The 22187-nt window shown below is 41.3% G+C and overlaps 2 protein-coding genes across 3 annotated transcripts in view; both read right to left on the reverse strand.

Moving 5' to 3' along the window:
* Positions 1 to 11928, reverse strand: part of swap70b (switching B cell complex subunit SWAP70b) — a 33758-nt gene extending 21830 nt beyond the window's left edge. Inside the window, exons 1-2 of one of the 2 annotated variants that reach the window (XM_071491147.1) lie at positions 11724 to 11928; positions 9435 to 9575 (exon numbers count right to left, since the gene is read on the reverse strand). In XM_071491147.1, coding sequence (XP_071347248.1) covers positions 9435 to 9575; positions 11724 to 11819 — 237 coding nt within the window. In that variant the 5' untranslated portion in view covers positions 11820 to 11928. Of the gene's footprint in view, positions 1 to 2285; positions 2406 to 9434; positions 9576 to 11723 lie in introns of those variants that run through there. The other variant, XM_071491155.1, reaches the window with a different exon arrangement.
* Positions 11929 to 13532: 1604 nt separating this feature from the next.
* Positions 13533 to 20740, reverse strand: wee1 (WEE1 G2 checkpoint kinase). The gene is made up of 10 exons (XM_071491132.1): positions 19753 to 20740; positions 18845 to 19056; positions 18313 to 18379; positions 17413 to 17585; positions 16735 to 17003; positions 15857 to 15946; positions 15655 to 15740; positions 15390 to 15560; positions 14933 to 15078; positions 13533 to 14677 (listed from the first exon to the last, which is right to left on the reverse strand). The coding sequence occupies exons 1-10, from the start codon at positions 20239 to 20241 to the stop codon at positions 14521 to 14523; spliced, it is 1860 nt and encodes a 619-aa protein (XP_071347233.1). The 5' UTR covers positions 20242 to 20740; the 3' UTR covers positions 13533 to 14520.
* Positions 20741 to 22187: the final 1447 nt, after the last annotated feature.

The following is a 22187-nucleotide window of genomic DNA, read 5'->3' on the forward strand; positions in this document are numbered from 1 at the left end:
AGACTGCACTGAGTTACAGAAGCTAGTGGATCTGAGGTCTGATCATCATCATCATCATCATCATCACCACCACCATCCAGCCTTGGTCAAGTCCACAAAACCTGAGGTGTGACACTGCTGCAGTTTGTCACTGATGTGATTTTAAACTAATTTGGAATTTCTGACAAACATCAAAGTTCATTCTTCAACTGTGTGATTTAGTTGAAAGCTCCAGACCTTTGGTCAAACGACTGTTTCCAAGGTCAAGAACAAGGTTTAATGGTCAGCCAGGTCTGAGCCTGCATTAAAATCTACTGATGAAGACTGTACAGTATGGTTGAAAGCTGCGGAACAAGCTAGTAAGTGGATTTTGAATTAGAATTGTTTCGTCAAAACTAAATTTCTAAATAAACACACTCATAATCTGCTTTAACACGTGACCACACACACTCTGAGCTGCGACGTCACATCAGTGTAAAAACAGCTCCAAGCTTTTCCACTGGAAACAAACACACGGCTCAGGTCACAGATTATTTCCACATCAAAATAAAGTGTGTACTTTGGTGCTGCTTCAACCTGCTCTGTGAATTTTAGCCTGAATTCTCTCAGGGTCGTTTCATTATTTCCATTTTCTGTGCTGACACATTCAGGCCGACTGAATGACTGCAGTGAAGCACTTTTCTAAGGCTGCACAGGATCTGATGTAACTCTCTATTGTGCTAATTTAGGGTGAGTGCCTGTGTGGAAACCTGGGCTGGATGTTAAAGTGATACTCCACCCAGGATCTCTGAACTTTTACATCAGTGAGGGTCCACGAAATTTTAGAAACATGTCTCAGGAAACACGACACAGTTCAACAGCACCACAAACTACAGCCCCCAAAATGATGATGAAGATGAATCAACACCTCCTACAACAGTTTCAACAAAAAAAATTATGACCTTCATGAATCTTGTTGCTTCTGAACCAGTAAACTGGCAGACGTGAACTGTAGACTAAAGACAGTTCAAACCAGACTTTAGTCACTAAAATTAGGATTTGAAACTTGAGCTATTACAACATAAACATACTATCCAAGCAAAAACTGAAGAAAATACAAATAATTCAGAAACAGACTGTGTTTTTGTCGCAGTTTTTACTTTTTACACCTCCAAAATTTTAAGAACTTGGTGTCACATACGTAGAAACATAATTAACACAGATTTAAAAGTAACATGTTCAAAGTGGTGTCGTTTAGTGGTGTCGTGATGGACACTGTCCAGAGACCGGACAGATTTACATCTCAGCTTTTTTTAAACTTTGCTGAAGAAGGCTGATAACTTGGCTCTGACAGATAAACTGCAGTACATTTATACACTGCAGCAGGTTTCTGTGGTGAAACAACCGCATTATATTAAAAAAAGATTATCTGCAAGTAGCCACAGCTTTTAAACAAAGCAGGTAAAGAGGTGTCACAGGCTAGTCAAGTCACTTTTACTTTTTATATATTATATATACAGTTGAAGCCAAAATTATTAGCCCCTCATATGAAATTAGACAAAACTTGTGATTTCTCCATGGAAGTGACCATTAAGAACAAGTGTTTATAGTTTATTTGTTTCCAAATAACAAAGACAAAATGTCCACTAAGTTTGATTAGGATATTTTAATGATGCACGGAGTTGAAACAAGAAACAGCAAAAATGAGATGTCCAAAATAATTAGCACCCTGGCCATAGTGTACCCTTTCTGAGCCAAAACTGACAACAACCTCTTAGAGTAGTTCTTTCCTAGGTTGGCACAGGTTTCCTGAGGGATTTTGGCCCATTCTTCCATTGCAAATTGTTCCAGCTGCTCCAAATTGCGTGGTTTCCGAGCATGGACACTCACCTTGAGCACTCGCCACAGATTCTCAATAGGATTGAGATCTGGGCTCTGAGCGAGCCACTCCAGGACTTCGTTTTTGGTGTCCTTTAGGAACTGTTGGAGCAATTTTGATGTATGTTTTGGGTCATTGTCTTGTTGGAAGGCTCAGCGACGACCTATACCTAGACTACGAGCAGATTTCTTCATATTATCCCTCAAAATTTCAACATAATTTTCTTTTTTCATGATGCCACGCACCCGAACAGGGCTCCCTGTGCCTGAGGCTGCAAAACAGCCCCACAGCATGAGGCTTCCACCACCATGTTTAACTGTGGGAACTGTGTTCTTGGGGTTGAAGGCCTCTCCCTTTCTTCACCAAACATAAGCAACATCCACGTGCCCAAACAGTTCCAGTCTAGTCTCACCAGACCAAAGCACAGACTTCCAAAAGTCGTCCTTACCTTTTAAATGTTCACAGGCAAACCTCAGTCTGACTCTGATGTGCTGCTCCTTGAGTGAAGGGGTTCTTCTGGGACGATGGCCCTGAAGCCCACCACGATGAAGAGCCCTCACAACTGTGTTCCTTGAAACATCAACCCCAGAAGAAGCCAGATGTCCAGGGATTCTTGCTGATATCTCTGACTGATTCCCTCTCCAGAGTTCTTGAAATCTTGCACTTTCAACCACGTCCCAGTTTGTTGAGTCTGTCTCCTTGAACTTAGCAATGCTGCAACATACAGCTGTTCTAGACACTGAGAAACGCTTGGAAATGGCAGTACAGCCCTCCCCCTTATTATGAGCCTCCACTGTCTTCTTTCTGAGCTCAAGACTGATCTCCTTTGTCTTTGGCATGGTGAGCAACAGTAGTCCCTCACAATAATGTGCTCAAGTGCCCTGCTGGAGTCCTTTTATGCCTTTTATCCTGACTGCACAGGTGTTGTTAGGGAGCTGATTAATTGATTAGGTGTGTTTTAAAAGCAAAAATTCACAGGGGGGGCTAACATTTTTGACCACCCCATTTTTCACTTTATTTGATATAAAGCAAGCTAGAAAATATATTTTAATTCCAAAATGTACCAAAAGATACTAGTAGCACTGGTGTATGTTTCATTATATCAAGTTTTATCAATGCTGCAGAATTGGGCAGAATTTTAGGAAAATGTTCCACAATTCCTGGAGGGCTAATAATTTTGGCCTCAACTATATATATATATATATACACACACACACACACACACACACACACACACACACACACACACACACACACACACACATACATTTATATATATATAATTTATATACATTTTATTTGCCTTAGGGGGTTTGACAGTCTGTACAGGAGACGACTCCCTCTATCTGAGACCCATCAAATGAGGAGAAAGTCCCATAAAAAGACTTGAACAGGGAAAAAGATGGAGGAGTGAGAGAGGAGAGGACGGTCAGACAGGTCCAGGAAACAGAAGCATGGTAGATTTACAGTACGGACAACCAGGATGACAAGATTAGAGACTGTAAATACTGCAGTGATTATTCCTGAAGACAGGCCTGTAAAATAAAATATTCTTTAACTGTGTCTCAGTACAAATGTGCAAGTTAATTGTGATTTATTATTATTTTATGTTGTACTATCAGTTGAAAGTTTGTATGTCGGACTTGGCTGTATGTAATGATGATACTGTGACTTTTACGCGCTGGCTGCAGTGTCATTATTCACTGTGCTGAATATTTCAACATGAATCACTTAAACAGTAACTGCTGTTAAAGTTAAACACTAATGAGGATTCAATTGAACAATAAATCTTTATTCCATCATGCAGACCTTGAATAATCACAGCTGCTGTCTGTGAACATGAAACTACAAACTTTTAGATGATTTATATGTAGTTACTGTATTTTAAACTGTGGCTCTAATCACACAGTGTCTCCTGTCATTTCCCAGCAGCATGAATGTGTCGCTGACCCCAACTCTAACCCATGTGAGGATGATGACGGTCGTGTTCAGGTGGCAGACTCGTCTGCATCATCCTGCTGGTTTTAAAACCTTGTGGTTTGAATGAGTCAGCGGACAGAAACGAACAGTAGTGAAGTTGTGAAAGCTGAGTTTGTTATGAAAGAGCAGCTCTTTGTCCAACACTGTTGTGTCACGCTTGTCTTGTTTTTCTTTGTCCTCCGGCCTCGCTGACTCTCCCTCTGTTTCTATTCCTCCTCTCACTCTGTCTATCTCTCTCTCTCCCTCTCAGTCCCTACACTTCAACAATAAGAGCCTTGTCAGTGCCACCCCCCTCCCTCCACTGCCACATGTTCATTAGGATTCAGAGGCCAAACTCCAGTCTCATCTGCAGCAGCATCGACGGCTCACACACATATTTCAGCTGAAGTGAATCCTCACAATTAGACAGCTCATTAGCAGTTAAACAAGTTGTTTAATTAAAGGGTTTCGCTGCGATGAGAGAGGGTTGAGTGTTCAGTGAAGGTTACGACATGCTATGAAATTGAGGTCATTTAAAAAGAGGAAATGAGTTTTAATGCTCCAGAGCACAGGATTATCATATGTAACCTGCAGGTGTTGGTTGGGTGGTTCATCCGCACCAAACTTCAACAGCCGTGTGGTTAAGGTGTTGAGACGTCAGGGTTTGAACACTTTATTTCTAAATGGCGCGTTAGATCAGCGACGCCACAGTGAAGTGATTTTCTGGCAAAATACACGGTGTTGGTAGATTCGTATCAGTGTGATGACAAAAATGAAAACTTTCCCCAGTTTTTCTCTGTTCCCTCAAAAGTCAGCGCTAACAGGACGGTTTGCATGTGGTCAACAGTGTGAAGTTGCACGTCAAGGTTCAACAAACTCGAACTCAATGGGAAAGCACCACACAATTTTATTTTGCCTCTGTGAGCAAAACCACAGAGAACAAAAGAGGAGCCAAAAATGCAAAGCAGGTCAAATTACAACACAGAGGATAAATGAAGGAGGATGATAAGATGTGACCACAGTGATCTGATGCTAAAGGATCAGTTCACTTTTCTGGTTTGTCCCTCCTGTCCACACTGGATGTGAAGATGTCTCATCCTAATGCTTTTTCATTGACAAAGATATTGTTGGTATCTGCATGTGAAATTTCAGTAGAGAAATACCAAACATATGTTTTGAAGTTGTCATATCTGACGGACAAGCTTTACCAGATTTTTTTACACTCTCAAATATCAAAAAATCAGGCTATGATCCACAGTCATCATCATCATCATCATCATCATCAGGTTGTCAGGTCAGTTGATATCTTCAAAAGAAATCTCCTTCTTTTTCTAAACCTCATGTTCAAGCTTCAACACATTTCCCCACAGAGGAATCCTGTCACAGTCAGTGTGGACTGAGGAACAATAACACTGTCAGTGTATATGTGGACAGGTGAGTACTGTTCTAGGACTGAGCTAAAAAATGTGAACCCGTCTTATCCTTAAGTTAAAGCAGGTCCTCAGATGATCATTGTGATGGTCTCACACACACACACACACACACACACACACACACACACACAGACACACACACATACACACACACACACACACACACAGACAGTCGTGGTATTTCAGGGTCACAGAGGATCACTTGTTTCTAAGGAATGTCACACTCCACCAAACCACAAAGTGCTGAGTCCTGAGCTTCGGCGTCGTCCTCCGTCTCTGCTGCCAGATCATCAGTCTGCAGTGGTTCAGTGTCGGGTTACTGAGTTCCACCACAGTGACACAGCTGTGACCAGCTCCAGACTCAGGTAAAGTAAAACGTCAGCTCCTCTGTAAACGAACACCTAGCTCTCTACACAGGAGTAGGACCCACACACAGACAGACACACAAAATGTCATCTGTAGACTTCATTTAGTGTCTCTTTGAGATTGTTTCACATCTCTACCAAATATGGACTTTGGTGTGTCTTTGCAGTTGTGTGTGGTGGTTTTGTCTTCTCCCCAGTCATTTTGTGCATCTTTATTGTTGGGTTGCATCACTTTGTAGTAGTCCTTTAGGTCATTTTGTGTCTCTTTGTTGTCGTTTGACTTTCCAGCAAGAAATGAGGTGAGTCGCCGGTTCGATCTCCGACTGGCCTGACTCTTTGCTGCATGTCTTTCCCTTCTCTCCCCTCATTTCCTGCCGCTCTACACCGTCCTATCTACTGAAGGCACAAAAATGCCCCAAAATAACTTTTTAAAAAATAACAAAAAAAACAAAGATTCTGGTCCAGGGGCCCCTTGATCCCTTGGGGTCTCGGGCATGGTTGGCCCCTTGAGTAACTCATCTGTGCACACACACTGTATCATCGAGCATTACTTCCTCCTTTAAATGCGCACACACACACAAACACAGGTGTAACTTGTGTTTGTGTTTCATGTTTTTCTTAAGTAGCTTCTCCATCTTTGTGTTAAACAGGTGTTGTCCTGCTTTTTGAGTTTCTGGTTACAACACACACACACACACACACACACACACACACTCACACACACACACACACACATATAAAGTTTCCCTGTGTGACTGGGTGGAGTTTCCTCAGGAGTGAGAGCAGCTGAATGTACTGACCCACGCCCTCGCTCTCCATGGCCCAGTCACCCCCACTTCAATGGGTGGGTGGGGGGGGGGGGGTCGTGTGTGGGTAAACTGTGTGTGTTTTGGGGGGGTGGGGGTGGGGGGTATTGACGTCTGCCCATGACGTCAGGTCTCTTTTCCTGGACCTACATCCAGAATTTACATTTCCTGAAAGAACAGTGTCCCTGTTTCACAGTGATGTTACACTTTCAGTTACAGAGTCAGTTTACAAACTCACACTGCGCAGCCACATTTAGCTCAAACACACACTTTATGTTCTAATGTGAATTTTGGGACATGACGCACAAGACTTCAGGAATATTTCCATGTGATGAAATGGTGCATTTTAGATACTGTCAGACGGACATAGGAGTATGTGAAAGGGTTAAAGTATCTGTTGCCAAGTCGCACACACATCCACACACAGGACTAATAAAATGTTAAACTTGTTGTACAGCTTTGGTTTAATCCGTCAATGTCTTCAAAAGCCGGAACAAGGAACTAATGAGGAAACTTTGAACATAAAAGACTCTAAAGTTACACACAAGTTGCTGAGACTTGCAGTTGACATGGGGAAAAAAAGATCTAACACAAAATGAGACACAAATCATTTGAGCGGAGGGAAAACACTCGACAGTGGCAGCCTGCATGTTTGACTTCCACACGATTCCACAGGGGAACGTTACACAATAGACTGTTAGGATCTCTCTGAGGGAAAAGTGATGTAGTGGAACAATTTTATCACAAAAATGGCGACACCAGCACAGACCTAGACCTTGACACTACGTTAAAAGTGGCACAATCCCTTCAGGCTTTGTTAAAGCGTCCACATGAAACTTTACAGCAGCACAAAGCAAAACACACCAGATGAGGACGACTCAATCAAACCTTTACACTTACAGACTGAGAACTGACTGTTCTGAGAAGAGTAAAACTTCAACATGAAATCACAAAACGATTTTTAAAACAGGACTTGGTCCACCAATCACATTCCATCTTCCATATTCCATCTCCTGCCAACTCATACCAGCCGGCCAATCAGAGCTCCTGTTTTCTGGCTGGATGTCATTCAGTGTTTAGGTTGCACACTGGTTGTAACGTGATGTTAAAGAAGACAACAAATGATCTGTGACAGGTAGAACAACAATCACTGACCAGACTACTGGACTTTATATCAACAGTGTTTCTTCTGGGTTCACCAAGTTAAATTTAAGGTTTTTAAAGCCTTTTCTATTATCACATAAAGAGAAATTAATTCTGTTTCATCATGAAGTCTGAGGAAACTGAACTCAGTTTCTAAGAGCTGCCAACATCCTGGTGCAATCAGAGATAAAAAGCTCTGTGGCCTTCAGGAGAGTTTTCTTATGACACAGCAGAATTCCAAACCTTTCACCATGGCAACCACCATTCACCAAACGCCATTCTAGATCGTCATGACATCATACATTGAGAATTCTAAACAGCCAGCGGGAGTTCTATTAGATTTCATAGCTGTTTATGACATCACAAAGGGAAAAGGCCTTTTCACTTGTCATGATGCCCAGGAAAACAAACACCAGCGCTCCATTCACGCTGTGGCCCGTTATAACGTCACCGCAGAGGCACGGACAGGCAGCTGAATGGACCCGCTCCGTGGTCAATAACCGGTTTTGTGTTGCTGTCTGAGCTCAGCACAGGACAATGACTGACAGACATCAAAGACAGTGACACCAGCACAATACACTCTCACTATGTGTCAATCAACAGACTTCTATAGTGCAAGAAAATATTTTATCATCAGTGTTTTAAATAAAGATTTGCTGCGTCATCAAATATGTTTTAAAAAATAGAATTTACACAATTAATATTAAAGAGAAGGAAGACAGAGAAAGAAAAAGACAACAAAAATGACATACAACTCATAGAGCAGCCAGTGGTGTATTTACATATACTCTCAGTTGGCACTTTATCAGGTACACTTGGCTAAAACTAAAGCAATCAAACCCAGCACGTTCAATACTAACACATTCTTGCCTTCGGTATTTACTTCAGGACTGCTGTGTATTAGTTAGCTCTGTAAAACTAATGACCTGCTGAGTGTATGTGGCCATGTTCAGTGTTTAGTGTGTGGTCAAGTGATTTCAGACCAATCAAAATCCCGAACTAGCAGTTAACTAAGGCATGTGTCTGATGTTGTGGAACAAGTTGATCTGATAATAAACACAGATGTAACAGACGTTACAGATGTCGCTGCAGCTTTGTTACTTCAAATTTACACATTATTAAAATTTAATATAGATTAAATTATATAACAGGGCAAAAAAATGAGCATGATGCTGTGATTGTTTTTCATCTGCATCTGCAGGATTTTGTCTGAAGCTGTCTACGCTATCATCAAGGTCCACCAATCAGAGGATAGGGTAGAGGCTTGCCTGAGAGGCAAAACCCAGGGTAAAGCAAAGACCATGATGCACTTGGTATGAGAACAAGGAAACTACTGAAGACAACCCAGATGATTATATCGACAATTTTTATCAACTCATCTGGGTTTTAGTGACAGGACAGAGATGCTGTTCAAAAAAAAAAAAAAGAATTACACCCGTGGAAACAGTGCCACATTTCTTTACAGGCCTGCTGTTTGTGTTGTTGTCCTCCTGATAATGTCTCATTTTCCATACAAAGAGATGAAGAGTCACTTAGAGCACAGACTGGTGACTCACTCTGCCCAGAAACCCCACAAACATGAGGAGAACATGAAAACTCCCCACAGAGAAGCTATGTGAGAGCAACAGGAGCATCTCCCTGTGAGACAACACTGAGCCACCATGCTCAGCTGGGGGGGGGGGGGGTTGGTCACACCCTCTTGTACTGACTTTATGAATCTACTAAATTTGGATTTGGCTTAATATAATATCTTCTTGCTTTGACTGTGAAGCCAAGAATTGAAACTACTCTGCTCTTACTAACTTGCTTTGGATACAAACACCAGCTGTTCAAACTGTCCAGATGTGCTCGACAGCTGTTGCTCCAGTAAGACTCAGTGTTGTGGACTGACCTTATCCAGGATGAACTTGTTCAGGTACGGCATGTATCCCTGGTTGGAGACGGGACCCTCATCATCGTCTTTAAAGTGCTCCTCCAGCGCCACGGGGTCATGTGGGATCTTCATCACTGTACATAAGTTATGGGACAGCACCTGGAGTGATGGGAGAAACCATCAGTTTATGATTGATTACAGGGCTGACTAACAATTATTTTCTCTTTTTAAATAATCTCTCAGTTTGCTCAATGAAAAGGTTTGATTGTTTAGTCTATAAAACGTCAGAATACAGTAGAAAATATCCATCACAATTTCTACAAATAGATCAATCAGCCCATGTTTGTTTGGTCCCACTGTTTGTTGTGGTCAGGTCTGTTTTTACAAAAAATGTTCTAGTGACCAGTTCAGTAACAGTTTCAGCACTAATTAGTAAGGATATGAAACAAACGGATGTTATGTATAAAAGTGAGGTACTGAGGTACTTACTTATGGACAATGACAGGATGTACATATTCGAGGAACTAATGACTTTGTGAGAGCAGCAAAAATCTAACATCAGATGGTGAACAGGTGATACAACCTGAGCTCACACTGAGTCTCTGCTCAGTGAGGTGGTAACTGTTACTGTGAACACTGCAGACACCTGCTTTTGGGAGTGTTTGTCAGAGTAGCCCTTGATGAGTGGACATATTTTGTTGAGAAGTACATATCTGCATAAACACCTGTGTTTGAGAGGAAAAGGATGATAAAGAAGAACCTTAGAGCAAACTGGTTAGTGCCCATGTCTCTGTCACATTCTCCAGAGACGTTTGCTCAAACTTTACAAAACATTTAACCTGGAAGCTTCAACTATTTAGTTTCATCATCAAATAAGAAGGTGATTATTTATTCTCTAATTGATATAGTCTATGAAATGTCAGAAAATAGTTTAAAAAGCCCATCACAATTTCCTAAAGTCCAAGGTGACGTCTTCAGGTGTTCCACAAATCAATGATATTCGGTTTATGATCATATAAGACAAATAAAATTTGCAAATATTCATGTTTAATAAGATAGAACCAGTAATTCTGTGCCTTTAAAATGACAAATAATTAATTTCATAAATAGTTGCTGATCAATTTCTGTTGCACAACTAATTATTTCAGCTCTAGTTATACAATTGTTTTCATAGCTGCTCCTCCTGGCTTGTAAATAGACAAATCTGTTAGATTACACATGTTGCTGGTGATTTCCTGTATTTCCCAGCGCGTCTTTGGCCAATCTGTTGCATGATGCACACACATGTAGACATACAAAAGAATAATGTAGAAAGAGTGTGACGGGTTTACCAGTCAGAAAAGAGGGAGTTTCACCTCTTTCAACAAGTGCAGTAGGTCTTGAAGCTGCATCTGGTTGACTGAGGCAAATGTTTGTGTAGAAACAGGCCTTTGCTCTTTAGATTCAGATGCAGTGGACCTAGAAAAAAACCTGACCTGTTTTTGTTTGTTTTTTTTAACTGATGAACAATGTGGCTGGAGCAGAGCTGGAGATATGTGGGTGTGTCATCATGTTGTATATATATTGAGAGTTTTCTACAGGAAAAAAGTTTAGTTTTGCTTTACTTTGCTATGTTTCGAATTGATTCTGAGCCAGTTCACCCCTGATGAACAATACATTTCAGTGTTTTCCTGACTGAAATATCTCAACTAATCACAGATAAATACTTCCCTTAATATGTTTACGGGCTGAGAATACTTACTGACATCCTGGTTAAATATTATTTTAGCATAACAATGATAACAGATTGGCCCAACAGGTAGATTATTCATTGCATCATGGTTTTAAGAACCTGCTTCCTTCTTTAAAATAGTTGAATTTTGAGCACTATAGTAAGTTCAAAATGATCCTGATCTGCTCCACGGCCTCTGTTATGTCCTCTAACAGCATTTTAACACATCTGATCTTTCTCATATAGATTCTGTGCCTCCTGTGCTGATGTTTTACTGTCAAACAGAGTCACAGTAATATAACAGTGGATTCAAACCCCCTCCTGTGAGCTATACCGGTCTGACCGTGGTCCTGCTGCGGTGGCTGGGACTGTTACCCGGGTGCTTCTCTCTGCAGTCAGCCGGCTCCGGAGCCAGCAGCTGCGCTTGTGTTTTTCCACCAGCTTCAGAGAAGAAGGAGGAAACGCAGACAGTCGCACACCTTTCACAAAGGTCCCGAAAGCTTCGGAGCAGTGGGAGGGTTTCCTGCTCGCCTCAAAAAACAAGCACAGACTCCTAAAAAAAAAAAAAGAAAAAGTAAAGCTGTTATTGTTTTTACCTTCAGCTGAGATTTGGAGACTTTCCCGCTCTTGTCCACGTCCAGCGCTGTGAATGCGTGCCATATAGACTTCAACAGCTCGTCCCGCAGGGCCATGGTGGGGTTTCTGTTGACTAGTGTCTCTGCTGCGTGTCCGACTCTTCCTCTGTGGGTCTGAACTGTCTCCGCTGGACGCACAGCGAGGAAAGGTCACATGACTGCGCTGTGCGTGTGTGGCATGGTGATGATGGTGAGAGAAGAGCTGCAGCACCGCTCAGCGAGAGCACGCACGCACCGCCGCTCCCGCTCAGTGTGCTGCTGTTTCTGACTCTGTCCATTTAATGTCTCATGTAGATCATAATAGACTGTGCGGGGAGATTTAACTGTGGGTTTAATCAGGTCAAAAATATGTCATCACATTTGCAAAAACATTTAAAATACGTGCAGAGGAAAAATTAAAAGTATTCAAGTAGCAGAAGTTAAATGTACATTTTATTTAACCCTATAAGCCGAACAGTGTTGACCCAATATTAGAAACGTCAGTCATTGTGCAATACAGTTAAACAGCACAAACTACTTCCTCCAAAATGACCATAATGTTAAATAAACACACCAGCAACACAATATCAACACGGAGTGAACATTATAACCTTCATGAGCAGGGCTGTTGGATTACACTGCATTAGTTTGATCTGAATCTACCTAATAATCTGCCAACTGACTGAATTCATGCATTTTAACCTTTAACCTTTTACCATTCTGGAGCCTTATTCGTCTCAGGGTTCCCACACCTTCTTAAACATCATATTCAGTGATGTTTCAAGGACTTTCCAGGCCCAACTTCCTCAAATTCAAAGACCCAACATGATATACTTTGAGACACAGATCAAGGTTGATTACTGTTGGAACACTAAGAATTTTTATTTACAGAAGCTCAGACAATAATCAGAAAAAGAGAGAGTGGCTTCTCAGCTGTGTTGTGGTCTCTCACACACACACACAGACAGCAGCACGCAACCTATTGACTAACATCGAGTAAAACTAGAATTACCACCTCGTGGTTGCGTGCTGCTGTCAACCAGTCCAGTTGCAGGAAATGTGGTGACAATCTCCCCTTCCTGAGTTACAGCGCTAAATAATGACCAGAAGTGTGTTTGCAGAACATTATGATGTCACAGTGAAGTTGAACCTTTTGATATAAAATATCATCACTTCATCATTTTATCCTATTAGACATTTGTGTTAAATTGTGTCATAATATTAATTAATTAATTAATTTAATTAGTCATGGCCAGAAATGTGTTTTGTGAGGTCACAGTGACCTTTAACCACAGAAATCTAATCAGTTCATTCTTGAGTCCAAGTGAACATTTGTGCCAAATTTGAAGAAATTCCCTCAAGGCGTTACTGCTGTTGGCTGTTGCCAGCGCAGAGGCAAAACAATAGAAATTAGTTAAAAAACAGCCATTATAATTCTAATTCCCTAAAACACAGGGTGATGTTTTAAGTTCTTCTTTTTTCTGACCACAAAAACCCAAAGATGCAAAATCATAATTTACAACAGTCACATTTGAGAAGCAGGAACTGTTCAGCACTTTTGCCTCATATATCATTTTGAAAATTAAAACAAAATTGTTGGTCATTTCTGGTAATCAACTCTTCATATAAAATCTAAGTGTTTTTAACACTGCAAGTGGAAATTACCTTTTACCTTAAATTTTTTCCTTAGATTTTTCAGATATGCTGACAGCTCTATTAACACTATGACATATTTACAGTAGTTGTGAAGGGAAGTTCCAAACCCAAAATATTATCACACTGAACAGAACAGAAAGTGTAGAAGGTGAGAATTTATTAAAAGAACATATTTACATGTTACAAGGTTTTTTTGTGTTAGAGGTTACAAGAACAAGGAGATGATGAATACTTTTCTAACAGAAGACGAGCCTTGTGGAAATGACAGCAGGAGAAATGAAAAAACAGGACGATGATTGTTCTAATGCTACAGGCAGGGTTGGCAGCACCAATCAACAGGGAAAATCAAACTCCATGGATCCATTCTACCCTTACAGATAATGAGTTAGCTCACTGGGTTTGGTGACTTCAAACGAGCTGGATGATTTTTCTCAAATGGCAAGAGTCAATTTCTATCCAAGACAAACAAAGCACATTAAATGGGGGGCAGACTCCTCTGCTACTTGAAAATAAGAGCCAATGACCTCTAGAACGATCCAACCTGAAACCAACCAAACCCTGATACATATAAAACATCCATAGCAGCAGGTTTTATCTTTTTTTCTTAAAAAAAAAAAAATGTGGCAAGTTCCACGCGTTGCCTCCAAAGTGCTCCATTACAAACAGAGAATTCGTCAGTTCTCAGACCCAGCATCAGGCGTTTGACAGGCAGTAAGGTGCACATGGCGACGGCAAGTACATTCACACTGAAGAGAGCTTCACTGCAGCTTTGATCTGCTGCCAACAGGCTTCGGAAGTGCAAGGACAGAGACAGAGAGAGAGCCTGACGTCTATGCAAACTTAAGGAATGACAGCGTGTAAAAGGTACAGTAACTACCTTTGAGGAATGATTTTTTTTTTTCCAAAGTCCATCAGCGAAAGGGCTGAACTATGTTGGCAATGAGAGTCTATCGAGATGAGTTCAAGTTCAGTGTGGCAACAGTCTAGAGCTTCAACTGGGCTGACGAGCCCAACGCCACGACTGACAAGACCCTCCTCCAAAAGAAAAACAAAAGACCTTTTCAACTGAACAGGTCTGAGTAAAGGTCCGTGAGCTAACTTCCTGTCAGGGTGCTTTAGAGTCTCAGTATATGGTGAGGCTGACCGACCGATTCATCTTCTTCCCGATGAGTCTGGAGGTTCTGGGGTTGGACTGGACTGTGGAGCGGGTCAGGATCCTGTCGGTGGACAAAACCTTCTCCTCTGCTGCAGCTCTGGCCAGCTGGGCCTTCTTCAGCTCCCTGAGGAAAACAGACACACAGTTTAGTATTAATGAGACCAGGAGGCGAGAATTTGGGCTGAATAATTTCATTGTCACTTATTCTTCAGTAACCAAATTATTTTCACTATAGATTCATTTATAAGTTATTTTCCTGATCTGCAGTCACGATAATGACTTGTTTTGTCTGACCAACAGTCCACACCCCCCCCCCCCCCCCCCCCCCAAGAAAAAAGATATTCAGTTCACTATCATAAAGGTGTTGTTGTGTGCTTACTTTTGTAGCAGGGCGTTCTTGAACTTCTCAGCGTTGAGTTCGACTCGGAGCTGATCTGCACTCATTCTGGCTGCAGTGAGGAGCACCGGGTGTTTGATGAGGTCAGAAGTTGATGGTCGCCTGGTTGGGTCAGGGTGGATCATCAGCTAAAATACAAGGAAAAATATAAGATTAAGCTAGAAAAGGAAAAGCTGCTGAACAGTGATGCAATAAAAAACAAGGCACAAAGTGAAACAGAAATGAAGGCAGCGTTTAAGTGCAATTTATCAGTAAATTAACTCGGCTCAATTAATCTGCAGATTATTTTTTGAAATTAATTGGTTGGTAAATGACCAAAAGACAAAATTGATTTATTCAAATAACCTGTTTTTGTCTGGAAAACAGCCCAAAAGGCCATAACAGTGAGTCCAGGTCTCACAAGCCGTCACTTAAAGACAAAGCTAGTGTTGACTGTTACCTTGAGGAGATTTAGGAACTCTGGAGAAAGCACTTGAGGGATGGCGGGCAGTTTTCCCTGCCGGATCTCGTGCCATTTGTCTCCATTTGTTGGAAGAGGTTCGGCCCCTGAGGCGCTGACAACAGTCAGAGCCAGAGCAAAGATGTCCGCCTTTGTCAAGTTACTGTAGTCCTAAAGAGAAAATAAAAACAAGGGTAAGTTAGGGACCTTGTTTGAAGCTGCACTGGATCCAAATTACAAGCATCTTTTGACCAGGATTACAAACCTCTTGTAAAACTTCATTGGCCAGGTACCTGCTGTCACCCTCCTCCACCTGTGGATTGTTCACTCTTGTCACATGTCCGAGGTCACCTGAAGAGAGAGCGCATACAGGACAGATTTTAGATGTGAGGATGAACGCCTACTCTGTGTACAAATAACGTCACATGCAGGAGGTCATCACACCAAGAACTGAGTTAGCAGCTTACCGATTTTGTAGACAACACTGGTGGTCAGACCTTCGTCCTCCTCACATTCATCACAGCTCGTTACAGATTTCCGTGAGATAAAGATGTTGCCTAGGAAAAAGACGTCAACACTTCCATTAGTTTCTGACCAGAGAACATTGATGTTAAGATCCTGACTTTGTTTTCTTCCCCAAATTAAACTTAAAACTTAAAGAATTTATTTTACCTGTTTCACAGTCAAACTACCCAAAGTGTATATATATATATATATATATACACATATATATATATATATATATATATATATAAAGTATATACTATATACACTATAGTATATACTATATAAATAGTAATTCCAAATAATACCATTAATTAATTATTAAACACAACCTGGGTCTGGATAAGCAGCACAACATTGATGGAAGGATTAACTAGTTCATAAAAAACCTATTTGTTTATAGTTCCTTGCGAATCAGAGATTTTCCTGCCAGTTTTAGATAAAGATCACATACAAAAATCATTTTTATAAGTAACATCTGGCTGCAGCAGGTTGGAAAACATATTTAAGACCTTTGAAAATGACTTTTTAGGGTTAAATTCCTTTAAATGGTTTTAATTGAAAGACTAAAATCAGTGCTTTTCAAAACTTCAAGACTTGCAAATACCCCACTAACTCCCGTTGTATATATAAATTTAGACCTACTTTTCAAAGAATTACCATTTTCTTTTCTTCTATCAGTGGCACAACTTGTTCTCTTGTAATATTAACGTATGTTGTTGGCTTCTCTGTGGCATTACATCACAGTCTCATTTCATAAGACTTGATTTGATATCTGATTCAATACAAATCAGTTCTGACCATTTACAATTAATATCATTTTACACTCTGAAGTACTCACTGGGCTTGATGTCCATGTGTACCAATGACGTAGAGTGGATGTACTTTAGTCCCCGCGTGACCTGTAGCAGCAGATCTTTCAGCTCCAGCTCCGACAGGTAGCTGAGTCGCCTGTAGTTTTCTGCGATGACGTCCGACAGCGTGCCACCGTTGCAGTACTCGTTCTGGATGAGCATGTGGTCGTCTTCGGCCCAGGCTGAGTAGTAACGCACCACGTGGGGATGCTGGCCCAGCACAGCGTGGGCATACACCTCCCGTAATGCATTCTGCCTGTGGAGGAGGGGAACAGAGTGTTTTAATTAAGGCACGTCTGAGGGAAGTTTTATAGTTAAACAGAAGAAGAAGAAAAAAGTGCCTTGAGTTTCTGGTAAACAGCTTTTGTTGACTTGTTTGTCCACTTATGCAAAGGAACTTGTGGATGCCTTTAGCTGCATTATATAGAGGATAATACCAAGCACTGAGAGGAAAAGTTTCATTAAGATCTGCATGTCCACCACTTCGAAAAGTGTGACCTTGCACCAAACAGCTGAAATGCCGGTAGTTTAAAGCACTGCATGTCATACAAGACTATGACAAAATTATTTTACGTTCAGAGCGTTTTCTTTCTCAGTTGGTACTTTGTACAATTAAGGCACAGTCCTTTGTAAGAGTTTTTCAGATTGTTTTCAATTCAACTTACTCATCTACTGATCCCGCCAAAGGTTTCTTTGATCTCTTGATGGCGTAGATGCAGCCATCTATTCTTTTCACACACTTGAACACAGCACCAAACTCCCCACAGCCGATCTTCTCTAGCTCGAGGAACTCTGAGGCGTACCGGGACATCATGTTGCTTTCCATCATGGTGATTCGCTGCAGGCAGAAGCAGTTTTTTAACAACAGATTTATAATTAACATTTACATTTTTAAACCCTGTTTTTCCAGCAGCCCCCTGTCGCATCATGAAGCTAATTTTCCAGTTGCCTCGCAAGGGACATTTAGCATAACCACTGAAACCAACAGGTTGCCTCAGTGAACTGGTTTTGGTCAATTTACACATCAAATGATTTAGAGAACTGACTTTACTTTTACTACAGCAACTATTACCCAATGTGTCCACCGACTCCCTCTGCAGTATTTTCAGTATTTTAAATACTTGAATCTATGCATTAAACGAACTAGTTGTGATGTTTACTCCATGCATGCACTTGTGCTTGGTACGTTTATATTGATAGATTAGTTTACTTTGACCGTAAGTAAATTTACCAAAGATTTTCTATTTCCTGCTTTTCTCAGTTTCAAATTCTTGTAAATTGAATAACTTGGGGCTTTGGATGCTTATCGAACAAAAAAAGCTATTTCTGGGAATCCCCTGCACTCTGGAAAACTGTGGCTGTATTTTTCACAATTTTCTGTCATTTCAAGACGATATGATCAATCAACTAATTTAGAAATAAAAGTTAAAATCTTAGAAAAGTTTGAGATGAAATTTCCTGTAAATTGTAACAAGTGTCTAATGAAGTGAAATAAATCAACTATTTTCCTGATTGTAAATGTATCACTGTATTTAATTAATGCTAATCATATAAACATTTATTACCTTGGGTGGTGGGAGGATTTCCTCTTCTCCTTCACCGTCACTTGCTTCCATGTCTTCTCCACAAGAGCTGAAAGATCAAACACAATAGTGGGTGGTGGTTAGCATTCTGTACAGCAGGGGGCAGCACTGGGGGCTTCACAAGCACATGGCAGAGTTCACCAGTAACCATGAGGTTTTGGTTCCCAGCCAAAACCTCTGGTCTTAGTCAACGGCTTTAACGTATCTGGTTATTATAACAATGGGTTTAATCTGTGTACAAGCCAGCAGCTACAGGTGTTCAACACTGCTCTTCTTGCATGTGACTAACTGCTTTTTCATTACTGCAATAACAAAGATGTAAAGTTATCATACACCAACTGACCAGGCAGGGAAATATGTAACCAAAATGTTGACTGCAGCTTGTCTACTCCTGCAGCAATGTTGGTAAAGTACGACAATCAGCAGGTGTTTCAGGTGCATTAACTAGAGGCACAAGGACAAAAGTGTCTCTAAGAAAACAGTAACAGTCTTAGAAAACATCTGAGCAACATACTCATTCCAGTGTGCTCTTTTCCTGTTGTTTCTCTGCTGCGTGGCAGACTGGATGAGGAGGGAGTCAGGGGTGAAGGGGTTAAAGTTGACCAGAGGTGTCTGTTGTCTCCTGCTGCTGTCTGTGATTGACTTTCCTGGCTCCACATTCTTGAACAGGGCAACTCTTCTGCTGGAGGATCCCGGGCCGGAGCCCCTGGCTCTGGACAACAAACTCTGAAAAGACAGATTTAGCGCCTTGTTAATATGAGTGACACAAACAAACTTAACATTTTTAAAAGGAGACTACTTGAGTTAGTGTGTGATTATAAATAAGCCTGGTTAACAAACACTATATGACTGGTAGTTCTGAAATAAAGCCTTGTGGAATATCTAGGTTTAAATGTGGTGTTTCAAAGACAATGCTATATAATGCCGTAATCCCTGATAAAGACATGCCCAGACATTACACTCCAGGTTACCGTATCATCTGGATGGCTGACTACAGTCAGAGCATTATGCAATAAGTATAGTTGCACATTAAGTGGGTCACTGGGTCGTTAACGGACACAGCAAAAGTATCTCCTGGAGTTCAAAAAACAGAATGAACAGATTTGTTTGTCCAAGCCTGGTGTTGCTTATTTTCACTGATTTTCTTCTATACAAACACCTGACAAGATCCGCAAAGCAGCCAAATCAGTGTTTCAGGAGTGAAAACTTATTAAGTTAACTTTTGAGACAGTGAGAAAAAATTCAACTAAACTTTTCTGTGAAATGCGTTTTTCTGCAAGATCACAAGTGCAGCTCCAAAGTCTGCTTATGTGATCTGTGGCCCTTGCAAAAAAAAGCGTAAATTCAGCCACCGATCCCGAATGAGATGGTTTTCCAGAAATATCTTGCATTCATTTAGGTTATCCATAAACACATGCTAACCTTTGGTGTGTGCGGTGTGTCGAAAAGTCGGAGTTTTCTGAAGGTTTTATGCGGAGGTGTGTCGGGGCAGTCTGGGATCGGGGGACTGGATCCTTCCCCGTCGTCTTGAACGTAGGACCGCTCCGGGGACCCTCCGTACAGCCGAGAACTTTTCCTCGGTGACGGTGAACAGTTGGCAAAGATAACACTGCTAGGGGACCGCAGGTGAGACGGTGACCCGAAGCTCTCCTCGTCCCACAGCTCCACGTCGTCGTCCCCGCCGGACTGGTTCAGGGGGCTGCTGCTCCCGTCCAGCCGTTTGTCGGCGGTGTCCCGTCGCACTGGCATCGGGGAATCCATCTCCGTGAATCCAGACTCTCCTCCGGTGCTGTTGTTTACGTCCTCGATTGGGTCGTCCTCCCCATCGCTGGATGTGAACTGTAATTTCTGACGAATCGGTCGAGTTTTCGGGGAGGGGGGTCCGTGCCGATGGCGACTGTAGCTCGACATTTTCAGGATTTAAACCCCGGCTTCGTCGACGGGAAAATCACGCGGTTGGATCCCCACTACTGTTGCAGTGGCTTTTTCTCGTCAAAAAAACAAACAAAAACCACAAACTAGCCAACTTAAACTACCTTAAAAGAAAGGTACTGATTCCAAAAGTGTCCAAAAACTATCGTGAAGCGCTCAATTTTCCGTTAACATCCTACAGAAAAGTAAACGTGTTTGCTAACTCCTACACGCCCATCAGAGAGAGCAGAGAAATGGCCACGGAGTTACCGTGTATTCACCGTGAGAGCAGCGCCTGAAGCCGGCGTTCAACTGAAAACAAACACCAAAACTACCCGGTCCAGTCGAGTATTGGTATCCGTCACTATCCTCTCGATTGCTCACCGACACAGAAACCCGTCTTTCCGCAATAAAACCAAACCAATGTTTACAAAAAAGTTTGAATGAGTCACGAACTGGCCCCTTCCTATCACGCGCGTGGCAAAGGACTTCCCGCGACCGTTGGTCACATGTCCGCGGGCAGCCAATCAGAGCTCGCTTCGAATTTTTGAAAGATGGGCGTTCCAGAGAGCGTTCGGGAGGCGTTACGTCACCGGTGGCACAGCAACAATCTGGCGCGAACGCGGCCGCACAATCACCCTCCAGACAATGCACCTATTATTTTAGACGGTACCATCAAAGAAGCAGCGAAAGATAAAACGATTAAAGTCAAAGCCGAAGTCAAACCTCATTCCGTTCAGTTTATACGAGACAAATTACAGCTAAACACATCGTATAGTAATAAAAACTGTCTACTGTGGTTAAAATGACCGACCATCACCCCAGACTCATAGTAAAGCCCGCACTAGGTCCCGGTTTGCTCCATATAATGTGTGTCTGTATAATCTGATTAACAATATGAACTCTGATGGGGAAGAATTCACATTTGAGATGCTGGTACCCGATATTTATTATTATATTTTTTTCTTATATTATAAATAAATAATTTAAATTATTACTCAGTTATCAAAATTGTTGCAAATTAATTTTCTGTCAGTCATTTAATTGGGTAATTAACTCGTCATGTCAGACTATTGGTTGGTTTCCGGGTGTCAGGGGAAATAATCTAACTGCTCTGTGCAATGGGGGGTAACTACAGGCCCAACAGCAAATTCTTGCACCAGGACCCCTAGGAAGTTTATCTGGCTATGATTCAAACCAATAATAAAAATACATCTCTTACTTTTTTCCACTTTCATCATCTTAAAATCAAATTAATTTCTACAAGATATATCCTCTCAACAATTTCAATGTAATCATTTTCAGGTGGTTAATGTACTCTGATCCAACTCAAGTAAAAGGAGCAATTGCAACCAAATAAACAGGGCAGGAAAGGTCACGCTGGTGCAAGGACACACAATATGCTGTTATGTGTCTGGATATACTATGTCTTGCTGCACATGTTTTTAAAGTATATGAAGCATAATATGGAAACACTTAAAGTGGCAAGTATAACCAAACTGTACTGCAGTACAGTTGAGTAAATGTATTTATTTAGTGTCAACCATTACTTAAATCTAAGGGGGGGCTTTAACAAACATATACATTCCCATCCATGGTGGAAAATTTACACACTGGATATCCTGATCTGCATTCTATTTCAATCTGTACTTTTATATTAAGGTAGTTTTCACAGTGCTCATCTACTGCACAGGCCTTAGCAGTTTCTGTCGGTTAGTTGGTATTGTCATTTGTTTTTGTTTATATGATTTTTTTTGTCCACCAGAAATTTTACTAACATACTAGTAATACTAGTAATTACTTGTTGTAACCTATTACGTAACCCTTAACTGAATCATCCATGACATATTTCACATTTCTTTATACATGTTCTGTAGGCATTTTTACCTTTACAGCTGAGCAAAGGTAAAGGTGAACAAAAAATAATGGGAATCAGGTGTTAAAAA

The sequence above is a fragment of the Trachinotus anak genome, unplaced genomic scaffold (genome assembly GCF_046630095.1).
Source record: "Trachinotus anak isolate AG129_WGS33_773 ecotype Australia unplaced genomic scaffold, CSIRO_AGI_Tana_v1 ptg000002l, whole genome shotgun sequence".
Classification (NCBI taxonomy): Eukaryota; Metazoa; Chordata; class Actinopteri; order Carangiformes; family Carangidae; genus Trachinotus; species Trachinotus anak.